This window comes from Dipteris shenzhenensis, chromosome 6 (assembly GCF_047967505.1).
Source record: "Dipteris shenzhenensis isolate YYH24624 ecotype China chromosome 6, Dip_SZ_1.0, whole genome shotgun sequence".
Taxonomy (NCBI): Eukaryota; Viridiplantae; Streptophyta; class Polypodiopsida; order Gleicheniales; family Dipteridaceae; genus Dipteris; species Dipteris shenzhenensis.
In genome coordinates, this window is record NC_141601.1 from 43,861,282 (window position 1) to 43,880,758 (window position 19,477).

General features: G+C 42.6%; 1 protein-coding gene across 5 annotated transcripts in view; it reads right to left on the reverse strand.

Annotated features, from left to right (window-relative positions):
* LOC147901210 (pre-mRNA-processing protein 40A-like) overlaps nt 1–19,477 on the reverse strand; it is an 87,327-nt gene that overhangs the window by 31,873 nt on the left and 35,977 nt on the right. For 4 of the 5 annotated variants that reach the window (XR_015541218.1, XR_015541219.1, XM_087376313.1 and 1 more), the window contains 7 exons: nt 12,435–12,551; nt 12,253–12,351; nt 9,028–9,075; nt 8,843–8,935; nt 8,139–8,246; nt 7,963–8,027; nt 7,774–7,876 (listed from right to left, as the gene is read on the reverse strand). Coding sequence is in view for 2 of the 5 variants with exons in the window: in XM_087376313.1 (XP_087232439.1) it covers nt 7,774–7,876; nt 7,963–8,027; nt 8,139–8,246; nt 8,843–8,935; nt 9,028–9,075; nt 12,253–12,351; nt 12,435–12,551 (633 nt within the window). In the remaining 3 variants the exon portion in view is untranslated. Of the gene's footprint in view, nt 1–7,773; nt 7,877–7,962; nt 8,028–8,138; nt 8,247–8,842; nt 8,936–9,027; nt 9,076–12,252; nt 12,352–12,434; nt 12,552–19,477 lie in introns of those variants that run through there. The other variant, XR_015541220.1, reaches the window with a different exon arrangement.

Here is a 19,477-nt window from a genome sequence, read left to right on the forward strand (position 1 = left end):
GTTCAAGATGAACAGGGTAGAATATGTTTTGCGAGGTGAAAAGGATTTACCTCGAGGACCATTGATTTCAGCCATGGAAATTCGGAAGACTCCGAAAGAGTTTCTGTGTCTATGTATAGCATCGGTAGAGTCGATTGATGATGCATCGGCTAGCACTGAGGCTACCCAAGATGGGGAAATGGCCGAGTTGGCTAAAGAGATATCGGAGAAGTTCTCTGATTGTTTTAGGGATGAGTTACCTTATGGGTTACCTCCAAAGCGGAATGTTTAACATAAAATTGAGCTGACCCCGGGCGCAGAACCTGTAAATAGACCTCCCTATAGATTAAGTTAACACCATAAAACAAGCTGTGGTCTCAGGACCGGACCGATGTTAAAAATAGTTGATTCCCAGAAACCGTTGTTCCTGAAAACCGATGCAAGTGGCATTACGGTAGGAGCAGTTCTCCTCCAAGAGGGAAGGCCAGTAGCCTTTGAAAGCAAGAAGCTTTCTCCCTCTCAATGGAATTAGCCAACTCATGAATTAGAGTTGTATGATGTTGTCCATGCTTTGAAAACATGGAGACATTATTTATATGGATCAGAGTTTTATGTGGATGTTGATCATGATACTCTGAAACATTTTTGTAAACAACCTGACTTGAGAGGCGGCCAAGCTAGGTGGGCAGAACTCATGCAAGAGTTTAATTTGACGATTCGGTACCGAAGAGGCAAGGATAATAAAGTTGCTAATGCAACCACTCTTTGGGCCCCCCTGTTGCACACTTTGGCCCTAGGAATTAATTGACTAGAAATGGGCGCACAATCACAATTCCCAAGGGCCACCACTAGGGAATTTTTATTCCCCAAGTCCCGCCCCATGGCTAGACCCTCGCGCCCCCGAGGCCCAAGGCAATCACATGCAAATTACAGGAGACGCAAATCAAAAGTCCCATAATTTCACGTCCTCATGACAGCAAGCGCCAATGGCACCCAATGCAAGCAGTAACAGAAGTTAGAACTGAAAGTTTACCAAACTAAAACCCAAGCAAATGGGCTGCAAAAATGCCATCAAAAACAGCTTCAAGATGAACTGACAAATGATCTCCCACGAACTATATGTGCTTTCCTTCAAGCATGCTTGCCCTAGCAAGCAATAAATGACCGATTTCTATCTCTGTTTTGAAAAAAACAGCAAGTCCCCTACTGTATGGACTGAAAATGCACTTGGAGGTGCAAAATATGAGCTGTCCTAACACAATACTGCCTGAGACAGATTCAAAATGGCAAGGAGAAGTTTCCCGAAGCTGCAAAACAGTCCCAAGAGTGGTAGAAAAGCTTCAAAACAGCAACCAGTCCTGAAAAACACCTCGAAAAGTGTGTCCAGCTCTGAAAACCACCTCAAAAAGTGTCCACCCCTCCAAAATAGGTGCCCAGCCCAGAAGAAGCTCCCAAAGTGCTCCAAAAGCCTTGGAGAAGGCGATGGCCAGATCCACACTAGCTCGAAATCAGCAAAAAAACCTCCAAAAAATGGTCACCCAAGTCCAAAATAGCGCTAAAACTAACTGTTTTGGCTAAGTTCTTCGCAACAAAAGTAAAAATTTTCACGACAGATTCGAAGCTAGAGGTGCAGAGAGAGCTGTGGGAGCGAGGGTCGAAGAGGAACTTAATCTAGATTCTGATACCAAATGTTGGAATGGAAGCGAGAGAACGCGAGAGAATAATGGAGCTGAAGCAAGCTGGAATGAAATTGCAACAACAACAATGAACTACAAACCTAGGGTAGTCATTGAGATGAAACCCTAGAATGAACCCTAACTAGTGTTAAAAGATGTGTGGTGACTAACTCACCCACAAACTCAACCTCTAGCTGAGATTAGCAGTAAAAAACCTTAATAAAGGAAAAAAATGCCCCTAGCCCCTTTTACATAACATGGCCACTCCCTTTAGGAAATATAAATATTTAAAACACAGTATACTACGAGATCCGAGGTCGCTTTATTGCCTCTTCAAAGGCAACTTCGGGTTACTTTCCCGCTTCCTCGCCTTTCCAAGCCGGAGATGTTTGGCCGGCTTCATCCATGAGGCACTTAGACATCTAGAGCACATACTCAAATCATAGAGACAGGGATGACATGCACTCGCCAACTCTTCTCAGAGCATGATCACAAAGTTTTTCCAGCCAAATAGCACAGGTTATCACCACGCGGTCGGGACCACGCGTCATACCCAACAAAGGATGGTAGATTACACTTAAGGACCATGTTCAAGATGGGGTACGACCTACTGGGGTCACCGTAGCCTTGGTCCAATGCAGAGCTTCTGCTTCGAGACCACGCAACGTAGCACCCACGGATAGTCACCAACACTCTAACTCTGACTTTATGCTACCATTGCCTCATCGGGCGATGGGTCCTTCATTAGATTCTTACCATGTACCTGATGATCTGTGATGATAGTGGTGATGATGGGGACCACACTGACAAGGACATTATGCTTTAGCTTTCTATTGACGTTTTTATAAACTGTAGTATGTAGCATGTAGTATGGGTGTCGATGCTTGCTTAGTAGCTCCACCCTTCCAAATTGTTTGTATCTGGTTTCTCATAGTCTCATAGACCCATTGGCCTTTCGAAGACTCTAATAAACTGTGCTACACCAAACAACCAACGAATAAGTGTTCCAAGTTCCTCATCACAAGGTCACTAAGAGCCGACCCATGAGATATAATGTCACCTATCACTGGACAAATCGATTGGAAGAGACCACGCATATCTCACCTTATCAACATGCTAGACAGCCAAGCCCTCTCCAAATGGTCTATCAAGATGTCCAAATACTTTCTTGATATCTTAGGAAAAGCAACAATATTGTCATCTAAGCTCTTAAAATATAAATTATCTGAAAACTAAGTTGAGCTCGATTTAAGCCTCTCCAGATTGAAGAGGTTTTAAAAGAGGTTTTAAATTGTCCCAGGAAAATGAATAATGCATACCTCCATCCTCAAATAGCCGCAATGCACAATGTCACCATCTACTAGAAGTCATCCCAATAATAGCGAACGTTTCTCCATCAAGAGACACTACTTTCACCTCTAGTAGCCTTGGCAAGATTGCTTGTGCATCCACACTCCATCTATACTATCTATACTCCAAACGTGGCATATTACCTACGGTGAACCCTAAAGCACCAACGGCCATCAATACTGGTCCATATAAGCGAGTCTAGCAACCCTTTGTAGTTTGTGAAAGGCTCCAATACCAACTAGTGCAAACTAGCGCACCAGCCGAAATTGGCATGCTATTAATTGTGAACCTGTCATGTGCACGAATTGGTATCTGACGTGTACTGGGTACACAAGACTAGCTCAGGTAACCTGGGGAGGCTTTGAGCTAGGCAGGCTTGATTCTCGGGTTGAGTGGCAAGGGTACGAACTATTTATAGGTCTTCGCTATTTTTGGCGCTTGGGGCCCAAGTCTATAAAAGGGGCCCACGGGGTTCAGTTCTCAGAGAGCCGATGGGAGCAAGTTTCGTTCCCAGGTGCTAGGTCTGATCCTGGATTGAGTCGCAGACGCGCGCCTGCATCTTAGCGTAGCCCAAGGCCCAGTGGCAGATCCCAAGCTTCACAGCGCCCCCTGGTGGTATGGGACACCAGGCTGGTTTGGATCTGATTGGGAGTTCGTGCCAGTAGCTCAACTCGAGGCTCGGAGGGGACATCTCCTGATCTTGTATTCCGTGATAGATCGATTGCGAATCTGTCTGTCACGAAATTCAAGCCTACACAGGGGTTCTTACGTGTTATGTTATGCACCTACATCTTGGTATATAGTCGAACGCTTGAGGATCACATAGGACACCTCCGGATTGTCTTAGCAATTCTAAGACAGCATAAGCTCTATGCCAAGATGAGTAAATGTGACTTCTTTATGAAGGAGATCATTTATTTAGGACACAAGATTTCTTCTGAAGGTATTAGCATTGATCTGGATTGCATCCAGAAGGTTTTAGAATGGCCTATCCCTCAGACTGTGAAACAACTTCGTTCTTTCCTAGGATTTACGGTATTTCTACGGAAGTCTGTACGTGATTATTCACATATCATGGCACCCTTGACAAACATATTGAAAGGTCGTGAACGCAGGTCTACCCAGCCGATCTCTTGGAATGATGCAATGAACAAGGCTTTTGAAACCTTGAAGTTTTCTATCAAGGAAGCACCCGATCTTGCATTACCCGATCCTACCCGGCCTTATGTTTTAGAGGCCTATGCGAGTGATTATGCGATTGGGGCAGCTCTATTCCAAGAGGGCAGACCTGTAGCTTTTGAGAGTAAGAAGCTAGACGACACTCAATATCGTTGGCCCACAATCGAGAAGGAACTTTATGATGTAGTGTATGCTCTTAAGGTTTGGAGACACTACTTGTATGGTTCAAAGTTCCTTGTATTGACTGATCATCAGTCAATTAAGTATGTGTGTGATGGATCTGAATTGAGGAGACGGAAAGCTAGATGGGCAGAATTAATGCAAGATTTTGATTTTGAAATACGTTATCGTAAGGGTTCGTTGAATAGTGTGGCGGATGTCTTAAGTCGAGTTAAGTTTGTAAATGCTCTGTCATTTACGGAAATATCCTCAGACCTATTTAATCCTTGAGAGGGCTATACGCAACTGATAGTTATTTCAGTTCTTATTGGCAGAGAGTCCAGGATGGGAGCTCCATGGTTGACCAGGACTCAGGGATTGTGCCACCTACGGTACAGGCGGCGGGAGGTCAGTGGATGATTAGGAACGGCTTGCTGTTCCGGAATGAAAAGATTTGTGTGCCTGATGTTCTGGACCTTAAATCCAAGATTCTCTGGGAGTGTCATGATGCTCCTAGTGCTGGACATCCGGGTATACATAGGACTCTGTCTCTTGTGAAGCATACCTTTTATTGGCCTAAGATGCGTGCATTTATTGAGAACTATGTAGTAGGTTGCCGAGTTTGTCAGGTTACTAAGGCAGAACGCCTTAGAAGCGCGGGTTTATTACAGCCATTACAGATTCCAGGTAATAAATGGGAAAGTATTTCCATGGATTTTATTACTGGTTTGCCTCGAACACGCAAGGGTCATGACTCCATTTCGGTCATAGTCGACCGTATGACAAAAATGGCTAGATTCTTACCGACTAGAACAACTATTTCAGCTGTTCAGCTGGCTCACGAGTTTGTGGACCACTTGTTTAAGCTGTATGGTTTGCCATCTGACATAGTCAGTGACAGGGACTCCAAGTTTACAACTAACTTTTGGACACTTGTTTTTGAGAAGTTAGAAACTACTCTAAGTATGAGTTCCTCGGATCATGCACAATCCGATGGCAGTACAGAGAAGGTTAACCAGTTGGTTGAAGACATGCTTCGGGCATATGTATCTAAGAGACAGTCTTCATGGGAAGATTATCTACCTATGATAGAATTTGCTTATAACAGTGCAAAGCATTCGAGTACTGGTTACAGTCCTTTCATGCTTATGTACGGGTTTCAACCTAAGTCACCAGTTATGGTTGGGTTAAAAGGGATTCAAAATGATGCTACTAAGAACTTCTTGCAAGACATGCAAGAAATGTTGCAGTTTGCCAAGGAGTCTATTAGAAGTGCCCAAGATCGGGATAAATTTTATGCTAATAGACATCGTTCACCTAGAGAGTTCTCTGAAGGAACAATGGTATATTTGCGAATTCCCAAGGAATCCAAGAGCCTAAGTACTGGTTTGGTTCCGAAATTATCCCCCAGATACTGTGGTCCGTTCAAGGTCATTAAAAGAATTGGACCAGTTGCATATCGACTAGAATTGCCTCCTGATGTTAAAGTACATCCAGTCTTTCATGTCAGTAGACTGAAAGAAGTTTTGGGTGCGGAATATCAACTTGTTTCTCCTCACGAGATAATAGAAGTTACAGATTTGACTTTTATTCCACACGAACCTGAGTGTATTCTTGAATTTCGTGACAGACAGATTCGCAATCGATCTATCACGGAATACAAGATCAAGTAGAAGGATCGTGTTGAGGAGGATGCAACATGGGAGACATTACAAAACCTCCAAAGAACATTTCCAGGTTTTTTAGCGAACTCAGGAGTGAGTTCTTAGAGGAGGGGGAGTATGTCATGTGCACGGATTGGTATCTGACGTGTACTGGGTACACAAGACTAGCTCAGGTAACCTGGGTAGGCTTTGAGCTAGGCAGGCTTGATTCTCGAGTTGAGTGGCAAGGGTACGAACTATTTATAGGTCTTCGCTATTTTTGGTGCTTGGGGCCCAAGTCTATAAAAGGGGCCCAGGGGGTTCAGTTCTCAAAGAGCCGATGGGAGCAAGTTTCGTTCCCATGTGCTAGGTCTGATCCTGGATTGAGTCGCAGACGCGCGCCTACATCTTAGCGTAGCCCAAGGCCCAGTGGCAGATCCTAGGCTTCACAGCGCCCCCTGGTGGTATGGGACACCAGGCTGGTTTGGATCTGATTGGGAGTTCATGCCAGTAGCTCAACTCGTGGCTCGGAGGGGACATCTCCTGATTCGGGATCACATCCCGTAGATGTCATGGTTGGGTGGTGAGCAGCCTGCTCAGTTTCTCACGTTGTGTGTGTTTGTTTGCAGATCAGAGGTTTCAGGAGTGCTGGGACGTGTCAGAACCCTAGAGCACCAACCAACACCACCACCCGTGCATATAAACAAGTCTAGCGAGTCCCATGTCTAGCCTGTCCAACAACTCCACTAGACCGATACAATTTAGCCATTTTGAGACAATGTTCCAAGTGTCCATTCATCCTAGTTCATTTGAATTAGTGTGCTCTATAGTAACATTGCAATATCTCTTATGTAGTAATCTAGAGAATAGATAGAATCATGATGATATATTAATCATAGATTGCCAAATGAATTACGGCATACACAAAGGAGGTAACTTGGAAAAGGCCCTCACCAAAAGAACACCTTTCTCCTTACTCCTAATTCCTGCACTTTGACTGCCCTAAGCTAATTTTGCCACTTGTTTTTGCCTTACCCTGCCTCCTCACATCCTACCTGGTGCTACCTCATCCTTCTCCTTCCCTTGCCCTCTCACCACTATATGTTTTATGTTTTATACACAGCAGCAAGAATTTCTCCTTCAAGTTTCTATGCTAGAGTAAAAGCTCTTTGTATATAACTAGGAGCTAGATCTTTGCTTTCACTCGATCTAGAACTTGACTTTCAAATAGGCAGTTTGGAAAGTTAACTAGCATGTGATAATATTCCCAGCTATGGTTTTGGGAGGCCTTAAGAGTTTCTGGCTTTCTGATCCTTAAGATTTGGGCCTGCTATCACTCCCTAAGAGTTTTCTGGCTTTCTGATCCTTAATATTGGGCCTGCTTTCACTCCCTAAGAGTGTATCATGGATGGAGTGTGGGAATTTAAAACATTTTCTCTCCCAGAGAATATAGAAATTTAAAACATTTAAGCACCCTTATATATGATTACTTTGTAGCATAGTCACCAGAGACATTTCTAGCAATGTTTCTCGAAATCTGTTTCAGGGGCTTCAATATTGACATAGTCATGCAAGCATTCAGAGTCTTACGTACCGAGAATGCAATATGCAACACATGCCATGATATCTAGGAATGATTGCTTTGTTAAACACGCCTTGAAAGCACTCAAAAGAGTCCAAGATCCATTAAAAATAGTTAGCTTTTAAAAACACTCTACGTCGATGGATTGCCGAAAACACTGTCTTCAAAGGCACCCGGAAAATCAAAAATGTGTGACAGTTAATACCTTCTCCTCTTCTCGTTTCTTCTCTTTCTCTTTTGCTTTTTGCTGCAAGTGAGCTATATACTCATCAAATAGATCCTTGCGAACTGATTCATCAGTTAAAGCCCTGAGTTGACAGATAACAATTAAGCTAATGTAAGCTTTAAAAAACACAAACCCTCTGCCATATCACACAAACAAAAGGACACATACCTAAATTCAGGAGCGTTTTCAAGTAGCACTTTACAGTCCTCCCATTTGGATGTCACCATTAGTGACTGCGTGGCCAAAGGCAAACAAGCTTATATTCAACCAAATGTCCAAAGAGAAAGGAACTAATCTGCATTCATGCAATTTCCTTGGCACTTGAAGACAGTAATGGAACCCACCTTTTCTCCACGGAGGAGCTCATTAAAATCATCGGCAAGTCGTTTCCTTTTTTTCGCTTCCTTTTCCTCCTTTTCCTTAGCCCTGTCCAGTAGATCTTCAAAGACTAACTGTAACACATGACACGAGTACACCAACCCCAATGAGTCCTCCTTATTGAAGGCTTAAATACAAAAAACTCGTTTAACAATGTAGGAAAGGAGAGCTGCAAGATTGTATATTACATTGTCTAAGGAGCACAACATTATAGACACTATATCAACCCAACTTTGAAACCTTTCCAAACCCTCCGAATGAGCCTAGGCATTCACCCTTGCACAACACATGTGTACAAATTTCATTCATGTGACAAATACCAAAGAAATTGGTTTTGTACAGGAAAACTTCAAGAAAAAACCCAATCCTAACAGAATAGGGGGTCCATCTTCATCCAGTTTATTTCTATGTATGACGTAAAGTTGACTAAACCCACATGGTTCAACATGGAAACCCACCAAGTATACCTGCCACAACATTAGAAAGGATGTCCTTCACCAAAAAGGAGCTGCACCATTTCGCTCCAAGGCATGAGATACACCGTATGATGCATTCCCTCTATGTTGAAGGCTTACAAAGCCTTCAAACAAGATACCTTGATTTTGTGTTGCTAGTAGCACAGATTCGTTGGGCTACTAGAACACAACTACAGTAAGTCACTGAAACTAACCTTAAGGTTTGGTTCAGCAATCGCCGCCAAGTCACCTGCTTCAGCGATGGCAGTCTTGAATTTGTCGAATGTCCATGCAGATGTCACATTGATCTGATAACCACAATTAGGGTACAAAAACATCAGACTTTGAGTTCCCCTTCAAGCATAAATTAAAAGGAAAAGGGAAATTGGAGCATGTGTACCTTTCCAGCCTTGATAGCTTCTTTCGTCCTGGACTTATCCTCTTGGTACTGCATTGACAAATTCAAAAGCACTATTAATATAATCTGGAAGGTTGCAACCTCAAAAGTGATAACATTTTTCTTCAAAATGCATAAAGATCTGCCTAAGAAACAAAGACCACCAATGTGTATGTAAGTTTAATAACCTTCACTTAACACTTTATTGAATACCATGTGACTCCGTTTCTTCAACAAAGGTTGCATATATGAAAACCCAACAACAACACCTTAAACCCTTTTCCACACAAATTTAGAAGGCCCACAAGGTTCAAAAAGAGAGCTCAAAATAACTTCCTAAAGCAATCGTTTAATTATAGAAGCAAGAATTTCACCATGTGCAAAATTGAAAGACAAGAAGAAATGGTATTGAGACCTCCGATTCAAGCTAAATTCTAACACACCAGTCTCCAGCAAAAGACAAGGGGGAACGGCTATTTTCAGCTGTTTTTCAACATAAGTCAAGCAGGAGACATGTACGTACCACCAACTCTACAACATTTGACTTTGGCTGTAAAATAAACCTCTGTTTTGATATTACAGCAAGTCATTTTCCTCCTAATTATGATAACTGAGAGATAGAATTACCTGCCTCTTTCCTACAAGAACCTCCTGATAGAGAGTTCTCCTTTTGAAATGAGAGGAGACATGAGTCCACTCAAGAGCAAGGTAATGAGTTTACACCTTTGGCCCAAAATCCCACACACATGGATTATGACCCAAATGCAAATGGAACAGTAGTTATAAGCTGGTCACGTGGGACTAGACCATTTGTTTATTATAGAAGACCAGCTCCAAGCCGGTCACTTGGGACTATATACCTAGATGAATCCAGGAACATTCCCAACCCCGGAGGGCAAACTCAGCCATGATGAAGGCTAGCACTAAAGGAGAAGGCTAATCAAAAAGTAGTCCAAAATCTCTTCATTCAAGCTACAACTGCTTGTGAAGTCTAAACGATTTCATTTTAGTGTCTCCCAAACGAGCATCTAAATCTAGACCATTTGTTTATTTTATTTTGCAAGAGAAGTTCCATGAGGTGCACTAAAAAGATACAAGAATAACACACGACACTATCAAAGCTACCTATTCTTGCCCTTCCTTTTAATTATTATTTTATTGAAAGGAATGAATAAGATAAATTTAACCTAAGGGATAAAGTTTGCATCGGAACCTTGAGGGTGAGTGGTAAGATAGCAAAGTAAAGAGAGAGTGGTTATCCTAGAACTCTAGGAAAATACCATTGACTCAGTCCATAAACAGTACCTATGATAGGAATTTACCCTATTTAGTTTTCTTTTTAGGACATAGCAAGAGGAAAATGTTATGAGTAACCCAGTATTTCCCAATTAAGAATGCTAATCAACAAGATTAGTCAAGAGAAGAATTTTGGTTCACAAGTCTCTAAAATAAGAGTCATATTGAGTAAAATAGGGAGGAAAAAGCTTATAGGACATTACCTCAGGGTAAAAAGGGAGTAGAATAATTAAACTCTAGTAGCTAAGGTCTAAGAATTAACCTAGAAAGGGCACATTGAGATGAGACCGCTCGTGTGGTCAAACACCATCTTCCACCCTTCTATTGGAAGTATGCTCCGCTCTCATACAACGAGTAGTACCTGACTAAGAGAGCACCTTGGATATGTCCTACGCACATAGTCAGCCTAGAAACGGAAATGAATAGGATAGGGAAAGAAATACCCAACATAGAGGTCACGGGGGTGCTTACTGAAGCATTAAGAGCCCAGTAAACAACTGTACATCCTACTTTGGGTAGATCAAGAATTTTAGGATAGTTGGAGACTCTAGTTCAATACAAGCACGACATCATGTGTATGCGTGCGAGCATGCATGTGCATGTGCACGCATGCATTATATGGCTTTAAACACACATTGCGAAACTTGGGAACCATGCATTCAAAACTATGGAAAAGGTTTTAAACCAACCACATTTGAATGTTTCAAGTGTGAGTGTGAGCGTAAGCGTGAGCGTGAGCGTGTGCATGTGCGTGTGAGGTGAGTGTGAGTGTGATTTTGAGTGTGAGAAAGTGTGCGAGCGCGAGTGCGAGCGAGTGTGAGCGAGCGTGAGCGAGAGCGTGAATGTGAGTGAGTGTGAGTGTGAGTGTGTGTGTGTGTGTGTGTGTGTGTGTGTGTGTGTGTGTGTGTGTGTGTGTGAGTCAGAGTCAAAGTCAGAGTCAGAGTCAGAGTGCGTGTGCGCGAGTGAATTGTGTGTGTGTGTGTGTGTGTGTGTGTGTGTGTGTGTGTGTGAGAGAGAGAGAGAGAGAGAGTGCGCATGCACGTATGTGTTCATGTGTGTGTGCGTGCACGTGCATACATAATGTATGGCTTTTCAAACTAACCAATCACATTTGAATGTTCCAAAGTTTGGATGCATCCAAGCACCAACTTCATCACATGCAATGGTCCATGTACACAATTCTCGAAACATATGTTCTCACATATGTACACAACCACTCTCACATGGGCATATAAATTTATATTACCATGATGATACTAGATAAAGGGAATACATAATATACATGCACAAAGGCAGACTCACTATATGTAGGTGATTTTACAAAGTACCTGTAAAATCTCATGGCGATGATGGAGGGTGAACTCGATCACAATTAACACTAGCACACACGTGTAAGGCAGCCCAGATATGACATTATAAGTCACAGTGTTCAGCCGGCACCCCAATAGCCATGATTCTCTCTAGCAATTTTGGAAGCTTCATCTGTTTTGCCCTCCTTGCCAAGCCAATCGACCTCTACTCTAAAGGCTTGCTGGCCTTACATCCGTGGAATGGTCATCAACTCAGTTTGGACTGTAAGGAACAAGTTTACGTTCAACTGTAGTGTATTGGGAATTAAAGACGCCCTGGTAATGTGCGTGACAAGGGGGGCTCTGGCAGATGCAAGCATCTTGGTCATGAAATTTGACCCTGTAGTGGAGAGTGCCTGAAAGATGTGGCTAGAGTAATCTAGGGAGTGGCCCCGGGTGTTCTTGGCTGCTTGCAGCGTAGGCCACAGGAGCGGAGCCCATAAAGTTGGCCCATTTTTGAGCCCGGATGAATTCCATGCCCTCAGGTAGGCAAAATCTGGAACCAACATAAGACCCCACAGATAAGAAAGGTTTACAATTTCCATCAGAGAATCTGTAGGAAGTTCACAGCAACAATAAATACCTGCTTCTCCATATCCTCTGCAACATACTCAAAAAGCTCCTTTGGCGTCGTGCCAGAAGTATTTGAACAAACAGCCTGATATGCAGGATGTTCCTTCACCTGTAAGCAAAAAGACTACTTGTTAACCACAATGATATGGAAGAAATGCAGTTTTACACTGTATTGCAGTTTTTAGTGCTCACCTTCACAGCGTAGTCCCTCCAAGCCACACGGGTGGTGAGTACACCAGATAACCTGTGCTCCTCCATCAATTTCCTAAATTCATCCCTGTTCTTTCTCTCTTTTCTTCGTTGTTGTTCCTGTAAATTTGAATGTACATTAGACAAGCATATCTTCCTTCTACACTGCAGTCTTAACACCCTACCATGTTTGCCAGCGAAAAGTATATTCCGTAATCATACACACACACACACTCTCTTTTGTTTTTTTGATGAAATCCATCAGACTTTATATTACAGAAAACAGTCCCCAAACAAGGGGCTAACAATTACAAGATCAGAAAATCTCATTATAAGATAAGAAAAGAGTTACCACACACACACAGGAGATAAATGTTAGGAAAATGTCTTACATACATAATATATAGGAAATATATCATAAAATCAAAATGGATTAATTAGTTCAAGGAAATGAGAAGAGCAGTGAAAAGCAAGAGCCAAAGTTTCCAGACTCAAGAAAGCTTTGTATGGCCTGAAGTAGGCTCCCGGAGCATGGCATGGAAAGATACATCCTTAGTTGCACATGGCTTTTGCAGCAGTACAACTGAGAGTACCACTCTATGTCAGACAGACAAAAGAGGATTTATTGGTCATCGCCTTGTACGTTGATTGGCATGCTGCTCACAGGACCCCATAAGGAAAATATCTTAGCCTTTAAGGCTGAGTTACATGAATCTTTTGAGATGTTAGGTTTCAACGTTGCATTTTTACTTGGGTATTCTGTTTTCATACCAGAGTGATGGTACTGTCATGCTGCAGTCAAAGAATATACAGAAACTACTGAACAAGTTTTCCTTTGAGGATTGCAAGCATTGTGCTATATCAATGGATACAGGAGCCTCGCTTAGCCTTTAGGATCCAGGGGCTCCTTTTGATCAGATATTGTACCAGCAGGTGGGATCTTTAATTTACTCATGCAATATGCAGCCAGATATTCAGTTTGGGGTCTCATGCAATACGCGGCCAGAACTAGGCACTGGCAGTCTGTATCCGTTATCTGCAACGAACACATGACCTTAAATTTTTTAATGCTAGAGGGGGTAAGTCACAGTTACATGCCTTTAGTGACTCCAATCGAGCTGGATGTTATGATACACATGTGTCCACCACCAGATTTGCTTTCTTCCTTGGTGACTCATGCATCTCATGGCTCGGTAAGAAACACGCTATAGTGGCAATCTCCAGTTGCGAGATCGAATACAAGGCAGCTTTCACCAATACAGTTGAATGTGTTTGGCTCAGAAGATTATTTGCTTGATTTGGGTATAGGAGAGCCATCGCCACTACCCTTTTCAATGGCAGTCATTGCAGGCGAACCCAATGATATATTCAGGATTCAGGAAGATGCTTCCTTGTGAAAAGTCAGAAGCTTTTCAAAAGCTTATGAGCGTGTTGCCCTTTGGGGATTGATCAGTCACATGATCCCTGTATTTGATCACATCATCACTCCAAGAGGATTTGCCGTGGTGCTCGTAAACTAGTGTTAGTAGCCTAGAACACCTTTTCCCTCACTAGGAAGCCTTTTCCCCCCGTGCATGTAAACAGTGGGTGTACGTGCACGCATGTGACATGTGTACCCTAAAAGTACATCCTACTTATTGTACCTTGAACTCATTTTACAATACTCCACAGAATACATTCGCATTCTGCCTGTGTGATCCTGTATACTTCTGCATCCCCACTCCAACAGAACATTTTTTCAGATTAAATGTCCCGGTGTGTTTGGTCCAAATTGATTAGAAATGTCCAGGGTAAAGAAGCAGTGTCAAGTATTGATTTCAACTGTGATCTGTAGAAGATAGGGTCCAGGAGCCAGAAAGCTGATTGTGATTTGAAGTAGAAGGTTGTTTAATGTTCAGATGTGCAGGAAGAATTCATAGGAAGATGAGAACAGAGCTAGTTGCTGAAATTGTCGCTTTTCGCAGAGGTTGGGTACCTGGCTGATGTTCCATTTGCAGTAATTTATTTATTGTGTGTACATTTATTTATTGTGTATGGAGGGTACAACTCTACTGTAAGACCATTAGTCTACAGCAAGAGCATTAATGAAGGTAAAAACAGGTGGCTCCAATATTTTACAAGCTGCCAAGGCTAAAGTCTTGAAGTGCATGCAAGTGGCAGAAACAAAGAGACATGAGTTTGTAAAGGGACCATCAGTAGACGCCTAGAGTCGGAAGCCTCGTGTAATTGCAACCTTCATCATCTAAAAAACAGTATGGGAGACATGACAGTAGTTTTCTTCAGGATGAAGACGATCTAAAATATATCGGAAATTTGAGCAAGGAGTAGATTAGGGAGTTGGTATCCGTATCTCTTGCTGGGTAAATATAATGTGCACCCAAACGGCAGCACACTTAAAGTATGCAGGATAGGTCAGGGAGCAAGAAAGAAAGCAGTAGAGAAGCAAATCGCAGTTCAACGGAGTGGAGCTGATCTAGCTGTCGGGATTTTGTGTCTAGCTTATTCTTTTACCTAGAAAAAGATTCTGGTAGATCCGCTATACACTTTGTCTGCAGAGTTGGCCTCCTGATGGGGTACTATCTGAATTCCCTCTCTGAAAAAGAGTATAGCTAAGCTACTCCTTGAAGGGGTACTATCTATCGAGAGAGAGTATATCTAAACTTCCCGTGGAAGGGTATTATCTGATAAACTTTAAATTGGCGTTGAGCCCTTTACGCTAGGCTCTATCAAGACAAGTACCTACCTATCTTTGGAAGGAAACTTACACCATGAGTTAGCATCAAAGCAATATACACCACATGCATAGAATCAACGAAACACGCAGTCATCATGCAATCAAGAGAGTTCCTTGAAACATTTGTTGAGTTTCAAATTTGTGAGGGTCCTGATAGTAGATACACCTATCATTCTTCTGCAATTACCAAAATTATGTCAATGCGTGCATTAAGTGTTGGAGATATCATAGCCAATGAGTGTGTTGGTGTGTAGTACTAGGTGATCTAGTACTAGTCAATATGTGTGAGTCATGTGTGAGTGCCACGTGTCATCATGGGACTTATCCCATATGCACTAGGTGCTAGTGTGTGAGTGAGTAGCCTATAGAAGGCTTGTACTTCACTTGTCATGACATACTCGATGGATGAATGACAGCCTTTGTCATGTCTTCATTCGAGCATTATTTCCTCACACCCTAATTCTCTCTCTCTATCTCCCTTCACCATGTTTCTAACATGGTATCAGAGCAGGTTCAACCTTCCATAGCTGCCACGTCACCCTTGCCCTAGCCCTAATTCGTCACCCTTGCCCTAACCCTAATTCTGCTTCAACCCTTCTTCCTGCAGCCTGCAGCCGCCTCAGCCCTGCTCCATTTCACCCTGGTTTACCTCCTCCATAGTTACTCCACCTCCGTTTTCTGTCCTTGCAGCCAGCAGCCTTCATTCAAGCCCTCTTGGACCTGTAGCTAGGCCCTTGGCAGCCTCTCGGATAGCTGGTCGGCATATTCTCTCTGTCTTTGCTTGCTGGTCGGCACTTCCTGCATGCTGCATAGCCGCCTTCAACAGAGCCACTTCCGAGCTATTTCCAGCGCTCCAGCATACAAATACCAGCCGACTTTTAGCTTGGTGCTCTGCTGCAGCTATTCGGAGTCCCTTGCTGAGCAGCCTTACAGATTTCGAGACTTACCTTCACACTTGGAGCATTCTACAGCTACCGCTTTGCAGATTTCGGACCTGCTGTTGCGCTTTGGAACACCTACACACATCGACTAGTTGCTGAACGCCCACAAGAGCAATTCAACAGGTCGACTATTCAAAAGATTTCGAAGCATGACAGAGTTTGGGGTTTCAGTTCAGCTGCTCCAACCTGTTTTGACGACATTTGGAGCTGTCCTAAGCCGTTCTATCATGGATTACACTGGTTTTTCTGACCTACAGCAGGAAACCCTAATTTTTGCAAACCTTAAATTTCAGAAATTAGGGCTTTCCTGGTTTTCATCTTCTCTTGGTACAATTGAAGACAAATCTCTATCCTACCAGGTCTTGGCTGTTTTCAGGGCTCGAGAGACCTCAAATCATGGAAAGACAACCATCCTTATTGATGAAAACCATTACAATCTGCACCATTATGATTGGGATTCTTGGGCTTTCTAGGCCCCTATGCTATGAGTGTTTATGTTGAGTCAAATAAAGGTTCTCAGCCTTGAGTTGTCCCTCTAAATTGAATGTATTGGGAGTCAATAAGAGGTACTCTGCCCTGGGTTGTCCCCCAAAAATGAATGTATTATCTTTTACTTTGGTTGACAGTATTGACCACCCAGTAAGGGGGGATGACGAGTGATGGTTTGCCCTTGTCGGTCGCAAGCTGACTGAGAAGTCACTATCACACAGGAGGTGTTGGATAGTTGGACTTGCTCTTTGCAGTATTGCGGTGGAGGAGGGATCAGTCTACTCTTTGCGTGTTGGGTCTCACACTCTTTGCTCTGAAGGGGGGTGTTGGAGATATCATAGCCAAAGAGTGTGTTGGTATGTAGTACTAGGTAGTCTATGTGTGTGAGTCATGTATGAGTGCCACGTGTCATCATGGGACTTATCCCATATGCACTAGGTGCTAGTGTGTGAGTGAGTAGCCTATATAAGGCTTGTATTTCACTTGTCTTGACATACTTGATGAATGAATGAAAGCCTTTGTCATGTCTTCATTTGAGCATTATTTCCTCACATCCTAACTCTCTCTGTCTATCTCCCTTCACCATGTTTCTAACATTAAGGGAGATGAAACCTTTGATCTATTATCATGCCGCAAGCATTGGGAGGCTTGGGTATCATTGATCTAGAGATAAAAGCAGAGCCCTCTTTTGTGCGCGGCCTCACCAAAGGTGCAGAGCCTTGGAAGCTTCTCTTACAGCGAGGGCTTCTCAGGAACACCCCACGCACTGGGGGGCAGTCGCAACATTCACACAGATGGATTTCTCAGAGAGATTGCTTTTCAGATACCCTTCCAAATGAGCTGCTCCCCAGAAAGACCAAAAGATCATACTATTGATCTTATTCTAGAGAGTGCACCACCCAACCAACCACCTTATCGGATGTGTGGATCGCAAAGGAAGAAAATAATGGCTCAAGTGCAAGATCTTTTATCAAAAGGGCTAATCCATCCCAACTCATCTCCCTTTTGTTCCCCAGGCTTGTTGGTTCAAAAAAAAGACATTCTTTCCACATGTGTGTTGATTACCGTGCGTGAACAAGATGACCATTAAGAACCGGTTCCCCATTCCCATATTGACGATGTTCTCGACCATCTGGGAGGTGTTGCATCTCAAAAGCGGGTATCATCAAATCCGCATACATCCAAATGTACATAAGATGGCATTCTGTACGATTTTTGGGTTGTATGAATTTCTGGTTATGCCTTAGGGATTGACTAATGTACTTGCCACTTTTAACATGATGATGGATAGAATTTACAGGCCACACAAACACATTACGGACAATTTTTTTGATGATTTTGTTGTCTTCTCTAAATCAATGGATGAGCGTAGGCAGCATCTAGCCACAGTTTTATGAAAACTTCGCAACCATAAGCTTTATGTAAATGGTAACAAAAGCAAATTTTTCTTCGACAAGATTCATAATATTGGTCATATCATTTCTAAGGATGGTGTGCAGATGGATCCTGCAAAGATCCAAGCTATACAAGAATGGCTTGAGCTGAAAACCGTACATGAAGTACACAGTTTTCTAGGGTTATGTTCTTATTACAGGCGGTTTATCTGACATTTTGCTGATATTGCAGCACCACGCCATGATCTGACTAAGCAAAATACTGTTTTCAGGTGGAAGGAACGTCAAAAGACAGCATTTAGTACTCTTTAAGGAAACGTTAACCATTGAACCCATTCTTGTCATTCCAGATTTATATAAACCGTTTGATGTAGACTGCATTGCATGTGGGCATTATATAGGAGCTGCTCTGCATCAAGACGGGCATGTGGTTGCCTAAGAAAGTAGGAGATTGCGAGATGCTGAAAAGCATTTGCAGATTTATGGAAAAGAATTGTTGGCTGTTATTCATGCTATGGCCATCTAGACACATTATCTTTTAGGGCCTGATTTCACGACCAAGAATGACCATCAAAGCCTAAAGTATTTCTTGACAAAGACCAAACTCTCCCAAAAGCACATGAAGTGGGCAAACTTTTGTCTATGTTTGATTCTCAGATTGTTCATACACCAAGAGTGCAAAACAGAGTGGCAGATATCCTATCTCGGTGGCCCCATGTAAATAATGTTACTATTTCTTATCATCAGGATTGAAAATAGATGCAGTCCCAGTATGGACAAGACCCAAACTTTGGGGAGATTATGCAACAATTGCAAGCGGGTGAGTCAACCAGCCACTATTCTCTAAAAGATGGCTACCTGATGAAGGATGATTGCTTGTGTGTTACCAGAAATTTAAGGCTGAAAATTATGGAAGAGTGCCATGATCAGCCTTATACACCCCATTGAGCAATTGCCTCCACTACACAGGCTTTAGAGAGGTATTTCTTTTGGCCAGGTATGTGCAATCAGTTTGTTTCTAAATGCCATGTTTGTCACAAACTGAAATATGACAGGCATAAGACACCTCAACTATTAATACCTCTTCCAATATCGCAGGCTGGGAGAGCATAGAAATGGATTTTATTTTTTATCTCCTGAGGTTGAAACAAGGAAATAATGTGATATGGACTGTCATTGATAGATTCAGCAAGCATGCACATTTTGTACCTGTTCGGAAAACAATCAAAGCTGATCATATGGCTAAGTAATTTTCAGCACAAGTTTTCAAGCATCAGAGAATGCCTAAGTCCATAGACAGTGATAGAGATACCAGACTGACTAGCATGTTCTAGAGAGCTTTTATATACCTAGATGAATCTAAGAACATTCCCAAACACATCCTCTAGAATCTAAAAACACAACATAGTGCAGTATGATAGTCACTCATAAGATTGAAAACCATAACATCACGCATAGCAAGGACTAGCTACTATGGCATCTCCACTA